This window comes from Mus musculus, chromosome X (genome assembly GCF_000001635.26).
Source record: "Mus musculus strain C57BL/6J chromosome X, GRCm38.p6 C57BL/6J".
Classification (NCBI taxonomy): Eukaryota; Metazoa; Chordata; class Mammalia; order Rodentia; family Muridae; genus Mus; species Mus musculus.
Window position 1 is genome coordinate 107,801,754 of NC_000086.7, and position 17,269 is coordinate 107,819,022.

At 37.9% G+C, this 17,269-nt stretch overlaps 2 protein-coding genes across 3 annotated transcripts in view; one reads left to right on the forward strand and one right to left on the reverse strand.

The window, feature by feature from the left end:
- 2610002M06Rik (RIKEN cDNA 2610002M06 gene) overlaps window positions 1-14,581 on the reverse strand; it is a 33,584-nt gene extending 19,003 nt beyond the window's left edge. Inside the window, exons 1-2 of the mRNA NM_025921.3 lie at window positions 14,382-14,581; window positions 6,039-6,136 (exon numbers count right to left, since the gene is read on the reverse strand). Of these exons, the coding sequence (NP_080197.2) occupies window positions 6,039-6,136; window positions 14,382-14,397 (114 nt within the window). The 5' untranslated portion in view covers window positions 14,398-14,581. The remainder of the gene's footprint in view (window positions 1-6,038; window positions 6,137-14,381) is intronic.
- The window catches only part of Tent5d (terminal nucleotidyltransferase 5D), an 80,322-nt gene that overhangs the window by 9,164 nt on the left and 53,889 nt on the right, over window positions 1-17,269 (forward strand). The window contains exon 1 of one of the 2 annotated variants that reach the window (NM_001163104.2): window positions 14,724-14,888. The exons of the other annotated variant lie outside the window; for it this stretch is intronic. The gene's annotated coding sequence lies outside the window, so the exon portion shown is untranslated. Of the gene's footprint in view, window positions 1-14,723; window positions 14,889-17,269 lie in introns of those variants that run through there. 2 annotated transcript variants of the gene reach the window in all.

The window sequence follows — 17,269 nt, forward strand, 5'->3', positions numbered from 1 at the left end:
CATTCTTTTTGGTTCTGTTGAGTGAGTTTACACCTAATTTATGATCCTCCCCAGGACCTGATTCCTCTAATATCCTTACCATGTAAACTATCCAAGATTAATGCTGAATCAAATGGTATTATTATAAAAGTCAGACTTCCCATTTGTTGGAGGAATTCCATGAAAGCTTTATGTTTTGAACATCTTCCAACATAACATCCTGTCTATGAAGGCTTCCTCTCTTCTTCTTTCAGCTATCCTTTTACAGGAAATTTCTCTATAGGCTTTAAAGGGAAGCTTTCTTTTCTTTAGGGCCCTGCTTTTATGTGTTGTACTGTTCCTTGTTCATGCTCTCCTCCTTTAAACTCTAATCACGGCTCGAAGACCCTCATTCTTTTGTTGTTGTTCTTGTTGTTGTTTTGTTTTTTGTTTTTTAATTTTGTAATTATATTGATGTACAGAAAACTTAGTGCGCGTTTAACACAATTTAGTGGCGAGGTCTTCAGCCTTTGCCTTTTCCAACTTGACAATGCGAGCCACACAGAAACAAAAGAAATCTCAATGGAATAAATGAATAAAGAGGATGCAAAACCCAAAATAGACATTCCTCCAATGCCAGAAATGGGTTACATATAACTGAGTTGTTGGCTAAAGGAAAACCATGAAAACTTCCTAACATTCCAGGCTATTGCCAAGGATATTGGTTGTTCGCCACAAACTTATGGTAAGGGTCTACTGCTGAAGACAACACCTAAATAACTCATGGAACAAGAAGTCAAGCTGGTCCCTACCTAGAGCCTTCACTCCTACTGACTAGTGTTCATGGAACTGGAAGGTAACCCTGAATAATATAATAGGAGGAACAACCTAGATACAAACTCTTTGATCTTGCATGTAGGATACACTTGTGCAATGGTATCAATGGTACAAAAGTTGTAGAAATAACCAACCACTATCATACTGGATTTAAGGCCCATTCTGTGAGATGGATTACATATCCAACACTGCCTAGGGGACCAGGAACTAGAGACTTCATAGGTCAGGGACATAGAGAACATATCAATAAAATGACTCCTAATGACATTCTGCTATACTAATAGATTGATGCCTCACGCATCTATCATCAGAGACTCTTCCTCCTGTAGTAGATGGGAACACATACAGAAACCCACAACTGGACAATGTTCTGAGAGTGAGAGACCATGGCACACTGAGCCCTAAATGGGATGGCTCCATCAAACCCCTCCATACACCGTGGCTCAGGGAACCCAGTGAAAGAAGAAGCTGAAAGATTATAAGAACCAGAGGGGATGGAAGACACCAAGGCAACATGGCTTTTCAGACATAACAGAACTGATGTAGCATGCAGGAACTAACAAAGACTGTGGCAGCTTGTACACAAACTGTACAGGTCCAAGCCAGATGGGGTCCCAGCACTGAGAGGTTGAATTAGACATGATCTCCTATCCCTAACCAAGAAGATATCTGCAATTGACAACAGCTTGCAAAGGAAAATTGCTCCAATGGAGTCTCACTGGGTATATAAACCACACTTAAGGGTAGGTTCTATGCCCTAGCAGTAGATGGTCAACAGAAAACAAACTCAATGCTATTTTTTGCAGATTTTTTTTGGCTCATATTGCTTTCTTTCAGCATTTTCCTTGTACTTTATAGTTTCTGACTTTTTAATGGTTGTATATGTTCCTTGTGCTACTCTTTTTAATTAGCATGTTTGTTTTATTTGTCTGTTTTCTAAAGACTATGAAAATGAAGGCATGGATATGGATGAATAAGAAAAAATCTGGGAGCAATTGGTAGAAGGAAAACCATGATCAAAATCTATTGCATAAAAATTAACTTCAATACAAATAAAATAAAATAAAAAAGAAATGGAGAATAGAACCATAAACACCCCCCACCCCAAAGAAACAAGAATGGCTAAGAAATTTTGTTAAATGTTCAGTAGCCTTAGCTATCAGGGAAATGCAAATTAAAACTACTTTGAGATTCCATCTTACCCCAGTCAAATAAAAACAAACAAACAAACAAACAAACATCCTAATAACAACACAAGGACAAAAACCACATAAAACATGATGCTTTTAACTATTGGCAACAGTGCAAACTAGTATAGCCACTATGGAAATCAGATTGGAGGTTCTTTAAAAGGCTAGCAATACATATATGATATGATTCAGCTATTCCACTCTTGGGCATACTTCTGAAGGATCCATATCCTAATACTGAGATCCTTGTTCATCCATGCTCATTGTTGTTCTATTTACAATGGCCAGGAAATGAAAACAGCTATCAACTAACAAATACACAATAAAAATATGTAATACTATTTATCTGTAAAAAAAATAAAATTATAAAATTACAGAGCTCGAAATAATCATCCAGACTAAGGGAGCCCACACCCAGAAGGACAAAAGCCACCTAACTAGGTCAGTCTCATATCTGGATGATACCTTTGAAACACAGAGAAGTCAAGAAACTTGGAGGTGGAGGCCATGGGAGGAAGCTTCCAAGGGAACGTTGATAAAATGTATGAGGTATGAAGGATATAGGGAACAATGGAGCAAAAGGGATGGAGTAGGGTGAAGGACAGGAGTGCAAGTACAGGAGGGAGTTAGGGGGCAAGGAACACAAAAGACATTTGCTGTGTTGGCTAAATTGATGCCAACTTGACACAAACTGTAACCATCTGAGAGGAAGAAACCTTGATTGAGAAAATATGAGATAGGGCTGTAGGCCATCCTATAGAGCTTAATGGGGAAGGGCCCAACCCACTGTGGTGGTAGTTCTGCTGCTGGGCTGACAGTCCTTGGTTCTACAAGAAAGCAGGCTAAGCAAGCCATAGGGATAAGACAGTAAGCAACACCCCTCCATGGCCTCTGCATTGGCTCCAGCCTCCAGGTTCCTGCCCTTTCCTGAGATTCCATCTTAGCTCTCTTTGGGAAATGACTAAAATAAGGAAATGTAAGCCAGATAAACATTTTCCTCCCAAATTGGCTTTGGGTCATTGTGTTTCATTGCAGCAATTGAAACCCTAAGACACTTAGAAAAACACAAATGAAAACCTACTACTGTAGAAGCATCCTAAAATATATGCATCTATATATATATAAAGTTTAACTCTAGAACCCTAGAATGGGGGCAAGGAGGGAAGGACAATGTCTCTCTCAAACACCATAGGCCAAAAAACAAAAAAAAAAAATCCAGTGTCAGATATGAGCTACTTCTTTTTGATTTGTTTGTCAATAGACTCTGATAGGTGCATTCCTACCCCCCAAATTTCCAAGCTATTGTCACTGCTTTTCATTATCCCTTCCAGATCTTGAAGGTAAGGCACAAGATAGCACAACCTCAAGTCATGGAACATGGGTGAATCATGCTAGGTTTGAGCTTGAAGCTTCATCCCTACTGGCTAGCTTTCATAGTAGAAAGGTGCTATGCATGCTATGGAGGGAATGAAGTAATTAATAGTTTTACCCAGCTATTATGAGCCCTTCAAGCAACAGTACTGAGTGGCCTGGTGGAAAGTTGTCCACAAGTACATGGGAGTAGCCAATAACTTTTTTTTAAAATTAGATTTAAGATTGTTCTAAAAGATGGAACTCATACCTTTCTTTAATAGGGTCAAGAGTCCATAGCTGGGCAAACCTACTACTATCATTTTGCTAAAGGGACACATCAGTTCAGCTCTTGATTTTCATCAGAGAAGCTTCCTTTTTTGGAAGATAGTGATTAATACAAACACTACAATTAGTTAACGTGAATAGAATAAAAGACCATGGAGTGCTCAGCTCTAAATGACACATCTATATCACTCACCCCCACTTCAAGGCTCAAGGATCATTGTGAAAGAGAGAGCAGAAAGAATAAGAACCCAAGGTAGTAGATGAATACTATGAAACAGAATTGTCTAGATGATATGATGGGCCCACAGGAACTCTCAGTAGCTACTGACCACATACATGTACAGGACCTGTACAAAATCAAGCCAGAAAAAAAGGAAAAAAAAAAGCCCAGCCAGGATCGGGGAGCAGATCACAAGGTCTCAGCACTAGTTGAGAAGCTAAACACAATCGATGGCTGCTAGGAAAAGAAGTCAGTTTTCTTCAGGGATGTGGCCCAAGAGGCTTACCCATGTGCCAGTAGCAGCCCTACACTTATGCACATATTGCTCTCACCAAGCAGACTTGATGGGTTTAAAGTGAAAGCACAAGAAATTGGGAGAGAATAGTGGAAGGGCTGGGGGAGGGATGGATGGGGAAGGGGTGGGAGTGAAATTAACAGAAACACATCAGATGTATTCATGGAATTCTCCAACAATAAAAAGAACATATGAGAGAAAACCACGGAAATCCACATGTACACGACCTAATTAACATAGCATGCTTGAAGATGTTATCCTTGAAAAGTTTTACTTCTAAGTCTGGCATTTGCCTTAGTAACCTAGATTTTGGGAACATCTGAAACTGCTAAAAATGGCTTACAATCTAAGCAGTAAATGGCATAATAAAATCAGCAAACAGGTTTCAAATGATAAATTTTCATTTACTTTTTTTTAAAGGATAAATTTTTAAAAGGAGAAGGTAATTAAGAAAAATGTTTAACATCTTTAGCCACTATGGAAATGAAAATGAAAACAAAACGAAGATTCCACCTTTGTGGCTCAGAATTGCTATCATTAACTAAACAACATTAAGTGCTAATGAGGATGTGGAGAAAATGCAACCTTTATATACTGCTAGCAGGAATGTAAATTAGTTGAATCACTATGGAAATGAACATGGAGGCCTCTCACAAAACTAAAAATAGATTATCCATAGGACCTAGCCAGGACATCCCTAGGGATACAGTCAAAGGACTCTAAATCAACATGGAACACAGTAACTTGCACAGCCATATTTACTGTAGCAGTATTCACAATCACCATGCAATTGAACCAGGTTAGGTATCCACCAACATCTGAGAAAAGAAAATTGTCATTTACAAACATGTCCATATCAGAATGGGGTTCCGATAACCACCAGAGGGAGAATGAGATTTTGTTTGCTGAGAAATGGATGCAAGTGAGGAACATGAGAGTACATGAAATAAGTCAGACTCAGTGTAAGCCTATTTTCTCTCATTTGTAGATCCTAGCTCTTATATAGACACACAAATACAAATCTTCCTAAAGGGCATGAAAGCAGAAGTGAGACTGTGTGAGGTAATGAACACGAGTTGGAAGGGGAATAAGGGGAAAGGTATGGCATGAATATTGTCACAATACATGATATGCTTGTTTGAAAATGTCTGTGAAACCCATCATTATGTACAATGAATATACAGATAAAAATGTTTCACTATGGCTGAATTGTTTGTGCAAACAGTAGTATTTTGTGTCAACTAACTAATTTCATTCCAGAGATCTGGAATTCTAGCATGTTCAAGGTAAAAAGTCCAAACATAACTGATTACCAATAAAACCTTCAGAATTCTATATCCAGAGCTTCTCTGTTAGGCAATGTTTCACATAGGTTATGATTTGCTGGAGAACTTAAGCTTGTCCCAACGTGACTCCATTGAAAAAATACTCTTCGAAGTGTGAACCTAAATCTTATAGACTGCCCCGTGCAGTGGTTTTCTTTGCTGAGTCTGCACTGCAACCTTTTACTATATACTATAGCCCTGAGAAAAACTACTTGTTGTGCCCTATGACTTGTGCTAGTAAATAACCAAAGCACAGAATCTATCAGTTGTCTGTAACGTTTAGATGGGAAACCTTAGAATGCATGGGTGTTACAATCAGCCGAAGTGGGCTTCTCAAGAAGAATGAAGTTAGCTAAGGAGAGATTTTATCTGTAGTAACTCAAAAGTACACAATTTTGTAAGCTATGTTTACATATATAAATAGCAACAAAGTTGAAGTATAGTAAAGAAGGCATTATCAACTACATAGGCTAATGGTTTACCTAAAGAGACACAATATAATTAACTTACCCTTCTACATCTAGTTGTATTTCTTTTGTGAATTAGAAAAAACAAAAATATTAAAAGTGGTCTACCTTTTTTATCTTGGCCTTTTCAGCTTTTTCTTCTTTATCACACTTCTTGGCATTCCTATTAAGTTCTTTTGCAGCAAACTTCAAGTTAAATAAGTGTTCTGAAAATATAGGTTAAGGTTATCCCGTCAAAAAGTCATTTGTCCAGCATAAAGACCTGCCAAGTTGATGTTAAAATAATTAAAAGTGATCAGATACTATTATAATTGAGGCAACTTATCACAAAATTTCTAAAGAAAGAGAACAAATTATTTCTTTAAAACTTCCTTTCACCCAAAAATCACATTAGTAGAAGATAGAATATTAATTACAAAAGAAAAATAACTATTCTTAAGGAACTAGGATTTAGTCAAGTTCAACGTCATCAGTAATAAGATATGCCAATATTATTTACTTTTTGAAGAGATGTCTTGTAAATAACATATCATTAGTACTGTTGCTAAGATCAATCTCATTTGTTATAAATGAGCAGTATAGATTTTCAAGTGTCAAATTCATCAATCAGGAAGGAACAACTGAATAACTGAAGCAAATAAGAGACTTTGTGACTAAGTGAAACATTACTGGAAGGCTCCCAGAAACTACCAATAGCTCTTATTGAGGGAAACCAAAGCAAGGCAGAAATGAAGCAGAGATCATGGAGCAACACTGTTGACTAGCTTGTTCCCCATGGCTTGCTCAGCTTGCTTTCTTATAACATCTAGGGCCACCTGCCCAGGGGTGGCAATGCAAACAGTGGGCTGGGCCCTTCCCATCAATCAATCAATAAAATACCTCACAGACTTGCTTCCCAAATGATTAGCCTGTGACAAGCTGACACAAATAAATAGATAAATAAATAAATAAATAAATAAATCCATATATAAATAAGTGAGTTCCAGAGCCTACCTAAAAAGGCTGCATGTATCTATAATCCCAGAATTCTCACTGAAAGGTGGTAAGGAGAAGACTAGAGAAATGCCCAGAAGTTCTTGGCCCAGCTATTCTGGAATGCACAGTGCAACAGAAACAGCAAGAAAGACCTTGTCTCTACAAAGACCTTAGCTCAAAGAGAGAACTGACTCCCCAACACTGACTTCTGACCTCTACGTGCGAACTGTAGTGTACATACAAATAATAAATAAAAAAGAAAGAAAGGTTAAGAAAAAGAAACATTTTCAAAATATCAACATAGGGGTGGAGTGATAGCTTAGTGGTTAAGAGCACTGGCTGTTCTTGCAGAGGACCCCGGGTTTGATTCCCAGCTCCCACAAAGTGCCTCACAGCTGCCTGCAACTCCTATTGCAGAGGACCTGATAACCTCTTCTGACCTCCACAGGCACCAGGCACCCACATGGCAAACAGATGCTCATACAATCAAGGAAAAACATTCACACCATATAAAAGGAAATTTAAAAGTGATTTTTAAAAATCATGATGGATTAAAAATAATAAAATAAATTATAAGCAGAACTTTAAAATACAAATACATAGAGTGATGAGATGTCAAAAGACACACAAAAAATTTCAAGTGCTATTCTAAAAAGAAAGAAGCAATGAATTTATTAGCATCAACTAAAACAGTATCAGAAGTCAGTATAATATTAGGAATTAAGAAAGAGGGATCATCATAAAAATTCATAAGCTGACCTAATATTTAAAGCATTCCATATCCCTATTGTGTGTGTGTGTGTGTGTGTGTGTGTGTGTGTGTGTGTGCCCAATAAAAAGTTTAAGGGGCTGAAGAGATGGTTTGGTAGTTAACAGGAATGTCAGCTCTTCCAGGGAATCTGGGTTCAATTCCCAGCATCCACATGGCAGTTCAAAATCATTTGTAACATCAGTTCCTGGGGATCTATGTCCCTTTCTGGTCTCTGAAGGCATTGAGTATATATGATGCATGGACATGATCCAGGACAAACATGCATATACAAAAATAAAATGAAAAACTAATTAATAGTTTGTTAAATGAAATGAACTAGATTAAGATGAATATGACATATTTTCTGTCCTATGTGGACTCTAGATATATATGTGTGTGAAATATATATACACAAATACACACATATACCTATTACATGAAAGGTAGAAAGAAACTATTTATGGGGAGAAAGGGAACTAAGAAGGTAAAATTTGAAAATATTGCATATATGTGATCTGGCTTTAACCATATAAAAATAATACATGAAAACAGAAGGGGAGGAAAGGAAGCCAGCAGGATGAGGAAGGAGACAAGAGAAGCTAATGGGAAAGCAATGTACATGATACATACACACACACATACATACATACATACATACATATATGTGTGTATGTGTGCTATATATAATAAAATGCATTATTTTGTACGTTAATCAAATTTTTAAAAAAACAAACTTTTAGAAAAAGGCATGGAGAAGACAGCTAATCTTGCCCCAATAGTTTGAGACTATACATCTTCAAGCATATTAATAAGATATAAGAAAACTTATTAGGCCATAACTGAAATAAATTTTAAAAATTTGTCAGCTGACCACAACTTTGTAGTTAATATATTTGCTTTCTTCATGGTTTTCTTTTTTTGTTTATTTGTTTTTGTTTTTTTGAGACAGGGTTTCTCTGTATAGCCCTGGCTGTCCTGGAACTCACTCTGTAGACCATGCTGGCCTCGAACTCAGAAATCTGCCTGCCTCTGCCTCCCAAGTGCTGGGATTAAAGGTGTGCGCCACCACCACCCGGCTCTTCATGGTTTTCTGAAAGAAACTAAAGGTAAAATAGAAAATGTAAGAATTTGTGTTTGAAATCTTTAAAAAGTTATTTATGTATAATTAAAGGAAAAAATGAGGATCTCAGGAATGTTCTATTTTTTTTTCTAAACTTTCTTAAGAGGGAAGGACTTAAAAAGGACATTATAGGGCTTAAAAAAGACTTTTGAATTAAAAGTTAGTGTTTTTTGGCATAGAGTATTTACTAAATTATCATTTACTACATCACCTATTTTAATTGAGAAATCTATATGAAAATGTAAATTTGTCTTGAGAGCATTATATAAAACTATTATATGCTATTACATTGCATTTGTTTTATAGCCTTTCAAAAATCACTAGGATTAAAAGAATCCACTGTGTATAAAGAAGCCCTAGTTTAAAATAGAATTCGACTTACTATGAAAAATTTGTGACAGTACACTATTTAAACTGATAGTGTATTTTCTAAATATAGTAATTCAGAAGCTATTCTATTACAAATGTCACCAGCCAGATTATATAATTCTCTGGATAAACAGGGGTAGAGGTTGAAAACATACAGGTAAGAAGAGGAAGAAAACAAAAGAGTTTCAGAGAGAGGGGCTGGGCACCCTTTAGAGATGGCTCAATGGTTATTAGCATTTGTCTCTCCTGCAGAGGAGCAGAGCTCAGTTCCCAGCACCTCTGTCAGATAGTACACACCCATCTCTAACTCCAGTTGCAGGGATCTGACATTCCTTTGGACTCTGTGAGTACCTGCACTCATGTGAACATACCCAGACACAAATACACACACACACACACACACACACACACACACATATACACACACACACACACACAACACACACACACCACACACACACACACACACACACACACACACACAGGTCATTTCAAATAAATCTTTTAAGAAAGTACTCCATTAATAGCTGACCTAGCATAAAACAGTGGTACCAGTACCAGATACTATGTATTTGATAAGTGCTGTTATGCTTCCAACTTTCTGGCTTTTAAAGTGTCCAGGACTTTAATTACTACTGTGTATATTTTAAGGAGGTAAATTTGAGAGCAAAAGAATCCGGTTCAAAATCATCTGAACTAGAAGCAACTTTAGAGAAAGTTTACTAACTTGAAAATATAAACCTACTGATCAGTGGTTCTCAACCTCCCCAATGATGTAACCCCTTAATATAGTGCATGCTGTGGTGACCCCCAGCCACAAAATTATTTTTGTTACTACTTCCTAACTATAATTTTACTACTGCTATGAACTGTACTGACAAGCAGGATATCTGATATGTGATCCACAGGTTGAGAACCACTGCTATAGCCATCCGGATAAATCTGCAGTAACTAAGGAATACAGAAACAAGGAGCACACACAGTGCTCCTTAGGTCAAGTCACACTAACTGTTAAAGGGAATCTCAGAATTGGTCCTCATATGGCATGGAAAGAATGACCTGAAAATTAGGATTCCATACTTCTTATAAAAGACAGCATTCTGTTGAGTCTATAAGCCATAAATTATGTATGCACTGGTAGGTGACCAATGTAATGGGCAAATGTGAAACACTGTAAACACTGGTAACTAATTCTGGTAAAGAGGCTATACCGTCCACTGAGCTTCAGCAAGGCTGACTTAACTGATTAGAATTTCCATGACTCTGGAGAGCTTGGAATTTTGCAGGACCAGGGCCTAATTACAATTTGTCTTGGACTATCTTTAGTTCCCTTAACAGCTATTCCTTGCCCACCTCTGTCTGGCCTAACATCCTGTGACTAACAGATAAAACCTTTTGAAAGGCATTAACAGACCAGCAGCTTCCACCAACCAGAAAGCTAAGAGTGTTCTCAGATAGATATGAGGCCTATAGCTGAGATTTTTCTGCTGTGCTGTACCATCTATCTGATGTCTCCAAAGATATATTGCAAAAGAGCCTTGATTTATAACTTTATTCTGTTGCTATATAAAAATCCACTAAACTATTAGCAGGTTGCAGTAATCTGAATCCAAGTTCTTAAGCCATGGTTAATCATACTTGGCTTCAGATTAAACTATGTCATCCCCTTTGAAGCAAGGATGGTTGTTTATGTTGACAGTGCTTTGATAAAAACACAACATTGTGTATCAACGCTGGCAAGTCTGATTCTGATATGTGACTTGTTTAGTTTTAGGATTTAAAGTGATTCATAAGATCTGCAATTATTGCTGGGCGGTGGTGGCTCACACCTTTAATCCTAGCACTTGGGAGGCAGAGGTAGGCGGATTTCTGAGTTCAAGGCCAACATGGTCTACAAAGTGAGTTCCAGGACAACCAGGGCTATACAGAGAAACCCTGTCTCAAAAAAGCCAAAAAAAAAAAAAAAAGATCTGCAATTACTAATAGCTATTTTTAAGTAGCTAGCTATTGCTCTGTGCAATACAGCCCCAGGTGATACCAGTCCTTCATTCCCTTTTTGAACTTGAGTATGTCCAGTACTTATTATCTACTTCATTGGTCTGTAACCACCCTCAAGTCAGAATGCCTAAAAATATTATAGCTACAGATAATGTCGCCAGAAAAACAGACATAATAATATTCAAAACTGTGCATACAATGTTAAACTAAGTCTACACATTAGCATTCATCTGAATTCTGAGTTACTTTAAATTGGTATTTAGATTCACAGATGTGTGACCTCTGGCCCCAGATCAAAAGCTGCTAAAAGATAGAAGTAGTATGTTTAATTTCATGTATCCATGATATGATTTGGTCTATAAGAAAGATCCCAATTCAATTATATTAATAATTAACTATTAACAGAAAGTCATTTGCTCATTTTTTTGTCTACTATGGGACCAGCGCTGTGTATGCAAATGAGCATTTGAAGATAAATGGCCCCATTCCCCAGGAATTCATAGTCTAAGGAAAGAGTTAAGTAAACAACCTTCTAAGGGTAGAGATGCTTAAATAAAGGGTATAACGATGCAGAAAGGAACAGGAGTAACTGGTAGGAAACGCTAGTCCTAAGATCTTAGACTTTGGAAGGACATCAGTTTAGACTAAGAAAACTAGAAAGTTCCTGTTAATGAATCACACTGAATTCCAATATTAAAATGACATATACCTGAGGTAATAAGGGAGGAACAACAGCACGGACCATGGGAGTAGCCCTTAATTATTTATCTACTAATTTCTCATTCCTGTAATTAACTTAACACTAAGACCTATAGATATACGTCACAGTAATTAAATCTGACTTCAATTAAAAATTTAAAGTGAGCTTTACTATTGTACAAAGAGATTAACATACTTAATCAAAGGCAACTAAACTATTTAATCACAGCCAAGCTTCCTAACAGTACAGTGAGAATTTTACGTTTTATAAAAGGTAAGGTGTTTTTCAAATTTTACTTCGTGTTATTTATGGAAGGTAGGTCTGAGTCCATATTATTTCCTACCGCTATACTGTGGTGGGGGTGTGGGGGGGGGGGTCTGGTTTACACATAAATGAACCAAGATGAGTAGTTATATAGTTTGGATCAAGTTAAACCTTACTACTTTACATAATAGATGAAAGAGTAGGCCATTGTTATTAGGTACAGATGTACTTATATTAATTTTTTAAGAAGTATTATACAATATAGTGTTTTGGACCTGACTTAGCTATAGTAAATACACAACAAGAACACCCAGAAGTTATGGTTAGCTGTACACTACCTAGACAAGTTCAAGCCCATTAAAATCCAAGCACTGATAAAAGAGGAGAAGGACTACTCAGGCCCCACCTCTAGCTGAGGAGGTACTAGCAACTGAGGCTATTGCAGTTGGGGGAAATCACTTTTCTTCAAATGGTTGCCCATGCCTGAGTGGACGTGGACGAGCCTACAGCCATGTAAATAGGAGCAGCACTTGACTGGACTCTGGGAGTTAGAAAATGAACATGTTAAAACTTTTCATTGAAAAAACAGTAACAGCCAGCCGGGCGTGGTGGCGCATGCCTTTAATCCCAGCACTTGGGAGGCAGAGGCAGGTGGCCAGCCTGGTCTACAAAGTGAGTTCCAGGACAGCCAGAACTGCACAGAGAAACCTTGTCTCAAAAACAAAGAAACAAACAAACAAAACCAAAAATGAAAGAAAGAAAGAAAAAATAGTAACTACATATTTTGTTACTGGGAATACAAGGCAGGCTAGACAAAGTAAAAATAGCCTGCTTCCATATTTTCAGAACATGAAATAAAAGCTTTTGAAGCTACTGCCTCTAATCCTTTCAAATTTTCTAGGAAAAAAAAAGAGAGCTAATAATTTTAAAGCTCTTCAAATCTCTAATACTTCAGATTATGTTCAAAAATACAATTCAGTAGGCACTACCATTTCTTTTTACTTTAAAAATGCCTTTCTAGGGTTGAAAGGTGAGACAATATGCTTCCCAAATGAGTCAAGTGGGTGACAGAGGATGAACACCATGCCTTAATTCAGAAAACTGTTGTTTCAAGGAACTTGGGAAATAAAACTGATATTTTGACTCAGAGTTCAATAAAGTGCTTGTCACTTTATGCTAATATTAAAACTATACTACAGTCACTATTTTTTTTTACATGCAGTAGAAACAGGACCTCTCTTGGTCATCTTTTCATGATCTGCACCTTTCCTCCAGGCTAGCACTTTAATGTACAGCATATCCTGACTAGTGCTGCAAGATTTACTGGATGACATAAAATTGAACCCATCAAAAAACCATTTTTACCTGTACTTCAGGCTTATAGACTAATAGCGCCAAAAGAGCTTAACACGAGCTACAGAACAGTTACCATAACCCATGGTTTATCTTTTTGCTATCTTGGAGTTGAAGAAAAAGCAATTTATTTTATTTTTCTCTAAAGCCAACCCCTGGAAGGAGCAAAAATTACAGCAACATGGAGCTTCTGTGATGGAATTTAAGTAGTGAAAAAGAAAAAGAAAGCCAAATTGTGTTCATGACGTCACCAGGAAGCTTTATTCTTAGCCCCTACTAATTGCCCAAGTGGCCAGACAGGTTTGGCTGATGGACTTTATGGCTTCAGGAATAACCTGAATTTCCTCAAGTGTTAAATTAGAATGCAGCGGGAACAGAAAGCGAGCACAGTTAGTTCGGAGGGTTCGTAGCAATCGCTCAACCTCATCACCAGTCACCTGCAGTCATTAAAGGGCAGTTCGCCAAAAGCAGTTTGTCCACGTACGCTTTGAGAACCTACACCTCCGCCTGGAGCCATAGGCAAACTCCAGTCGCCTCCCCTAGGTCCTGGCACCATTCCCTGTCAATTTCAAAGAGGCCAAAAATTCACTGATAAGGCAGGTGACAGAAATCCTCAACAAGGGGCGGTACGGGCTCAATTATCTCTGTCTGTCCACTGGCTCCTCTGACCCTCCCCACATTCGAGGATGGCAGCGGAGGCGGAGGCGGCGGCCGCAGCGAGGAGGAGGGTGAAAAATAAAAAAAATAAAAAAAAGGCCAACCCCAGGCCGCTGGAGCCTACCCATCCGCATCACAGCTCCCTCGCCCCACGTGCGGGCCCAAAGGGTCAAGCCCCTGGGCGTGTCCCCAGCACCCCTGCCTTCGCCCCCCCCTCCCCAGCCCCCAAGGCCCTGGTAGCATCTTGACCAACAGAAAGGATACTCTCCATGTTCGACATGATCTCTCGAGTTCACCGGGCGGGAGGAGGGGGAGGGGCAGGTAACACGCGGGACAGGGGCTGGACCCGCGAGTTGTGGGTCGCTTGGGCGCGCGGAGGGTGGCGGTTGTAGCGGGTTTCGAGGGATCCTAGCCCACTTCCTGTTTCGGTTTAGAACCCGTGGTGGGTGGAGTCCCACGAGCTAGAGAGGCGGGACTGGGACGACGCCAACATGGCTGCAGTGAGTCGCTTCGGTTAGGATGGCTCTGGTCGCTTGGGGGCGGTGGAGTCCGAGAGCTGAAGCTTAGGTCCCTCCCACTTAGATGCTTCACGTGCGCTCAGGATAACTGCGCTAAACCTGGTCCGGCATCCCACCGGACTTCTAGTTCTTTCTTTTGTCAACCTGGACGCCGCTTAGCCTTCCGCCCACCTCGTACCTCAGATTTCACACAGTCCTGGTCGTCCCTCATCCCTTTCTCTCAGAGCTTAAGTCTTAAAGGGTGAAGACAAAGGTATAGGACTTTTAAAGTACTTTTTAAAAATTCTGACAGTGTAAAAGAACGGCTCGAGGGGTTAGTGTGGTGGGTAATGTTGAGGTTTTTTAAACAATCTTGAACCTTAGAGTTGTAGGGTTGAAGGGGAAGGAGGAAAAGTCCGGCTCTACTTGAGAGGTAATGTTGCTTCGAAATTTTTTCTCATATTAGTTGGTTTAATTTTATTTTTCTTAAGCACAGCTGATGTATGGTCTAAAATTAATATAAAATCTCTATAATGGGTGGGAGCAGTAATGGGGGTGGTCGTAGATAGAGCTTGGCGTATTTTACGTTCCTTTGACTTTCAGAAATGTCCAGAGGTGGATTTATTAGAAGCACTCTCTGGACTTAGGAAAAGAGGGAATTTTAAGCAGATTTGTGGCATTTCAATTTTAGTGTCATAGAAATTACATATATTACTCTGAAAGTTAGTGTAATTGTCGTAATTGCTAAATCTCAGAAGTTTGTCATTTACCTCATTCTTAAATTCAACCTGTGGAATTATGTGCACAATGCCATACACTTTTTATCCTTAGGATTATTTCTTTTTTTTTTTTTTAACAAAACTGGCTTTAAAAGTGAATATTTTATTATTTTGTGTTAATGATAGTTGGTAAAAAGCTTCAGACTGTTTTCTAACTGTCCGTGTTTCATTAAAAGAAAAAGAGAACCCTTGCTCAATACAAAGTTCTGGGAAGTACAGTCTAGAAATCATTTCAATAGGCAGAACCGTGTAAAGGTTATTTTTAGGTTTGCATCTCACTTTATAGTTGGAGAACAAGACTTATGAAACTGAAAGCTTTGGAAATTTCATCAGTTCTCTGTGTGCCTTAAACAGTTGCCTTCATTGCTGGAAAACTACCTTTGGGGGTTAAAGGTAAAGATATCTGTCTGGAAAGACTTTCCCTTAGCACTTACTATTTTTAACATCATTCCTTCAGTAAAACCATAAATACTAGAACAACCTACCAAAACTTAAACATATGTGAGTTTTAAAATGCTGTTGTTAGAGTTATAGGTATGCAATGTATAAAAATAAACGTTAAATTAAAATTTTTTTCAAACGATAAACTTTTTCAAGAAGTATCTCTTTTATAAGGTCCTTGTTTATAGAGAGTGTTTGCTGCTGCTGTCTGTCTTAAGTAAAAAACAAAACAAAACTGTTATCGTCTGTACTAAACACCTAGAAGGTATTTTACGTTTATGAGGTCTTTTATGTTTTAAATCCCAAAGTTAACTTCATATTTTCTTGACTATCTGATTTTAATCATGGTCAGTTTTATAATTGAGTCAGTTACATGAATAAGTATTTTAAGTGAAAATATTTATAAAATAATCTTTAGATCCTAGACACTAAATATTAATATTTGTTTTGACTGCTTTGTGACAATGCTTTTGTGGCTTTTTAGCAAAATTTACTAAAGTGACTAGAAAATGTAATGGTTTATTGAAACTAAGCTCCATTGCAGGAAAGAATAGGAATGCACCAGGAATGGGAATAGTGTATCTCTTTATAATTTTTCTCAGATTTCCTGTTCTTGTTATAACATCAGGTGGATAATCTGAACTTCTTTAAATTATGATAAAATAAATTCAGAGATGGACCCAAAGGTCAATATTTTTCCTCTATTTACATAGTATAATTGGATATTCAAGTATATAATAATAAATTCTTTATTGAATTAATACCTTAGTTGAGAAGAAATTGAACTGTTTATAAAGGATCTCATAATTACTTCATATAGTAGTTCATATTCTGTAGTAACCTTAGCAGGTATTGTTGACATCTTTACCCATAAGAAAATAGTGACAAAAATAATAAGAACAACAACCAAAGCTTTTAAAAGATGATTTGCATAAGCATGTTTTGAACAAATAGCCTTGTTACAACCTGGTCTCCTAGGTTTCTAATGCACTTCTTTTGAATATGTACAACAGGCTAGCTGTACAGGAGTTCAGGAGAAACAAATTGTCTTAACTGGTGTGCAATCTTTACAGCTTCTCTATGGAGAAATAACTTCTGTTTTGGAAATGCTAGAGAAGTATAAAGTGAGAAGCGTTCTAGTTCGTAATAGGAAAAACTTTTTGTTCTGCCATTTCAGATTTCATTTGCAAATTGTACTAGCAAAGAACTATTCAAGTAACTGATGGAAGAGATTAGAGGAGCTACTGAAGAGATAAAGGTCTATTTGCTAAGGCAAATAGAGGAGCAGATGAAAAATAGTTTAAACAGAAGCAATATGTTCAGGTGTGGTGTCCCAGGCCTAGAAACTTAGCACTCAGTAGTCAGAGCCAAGAGAAGTGCTGCTATTGAGGTCATCCTGGTCTAAATACGAAGGCCTAGGTCAGCCAGAAGTACA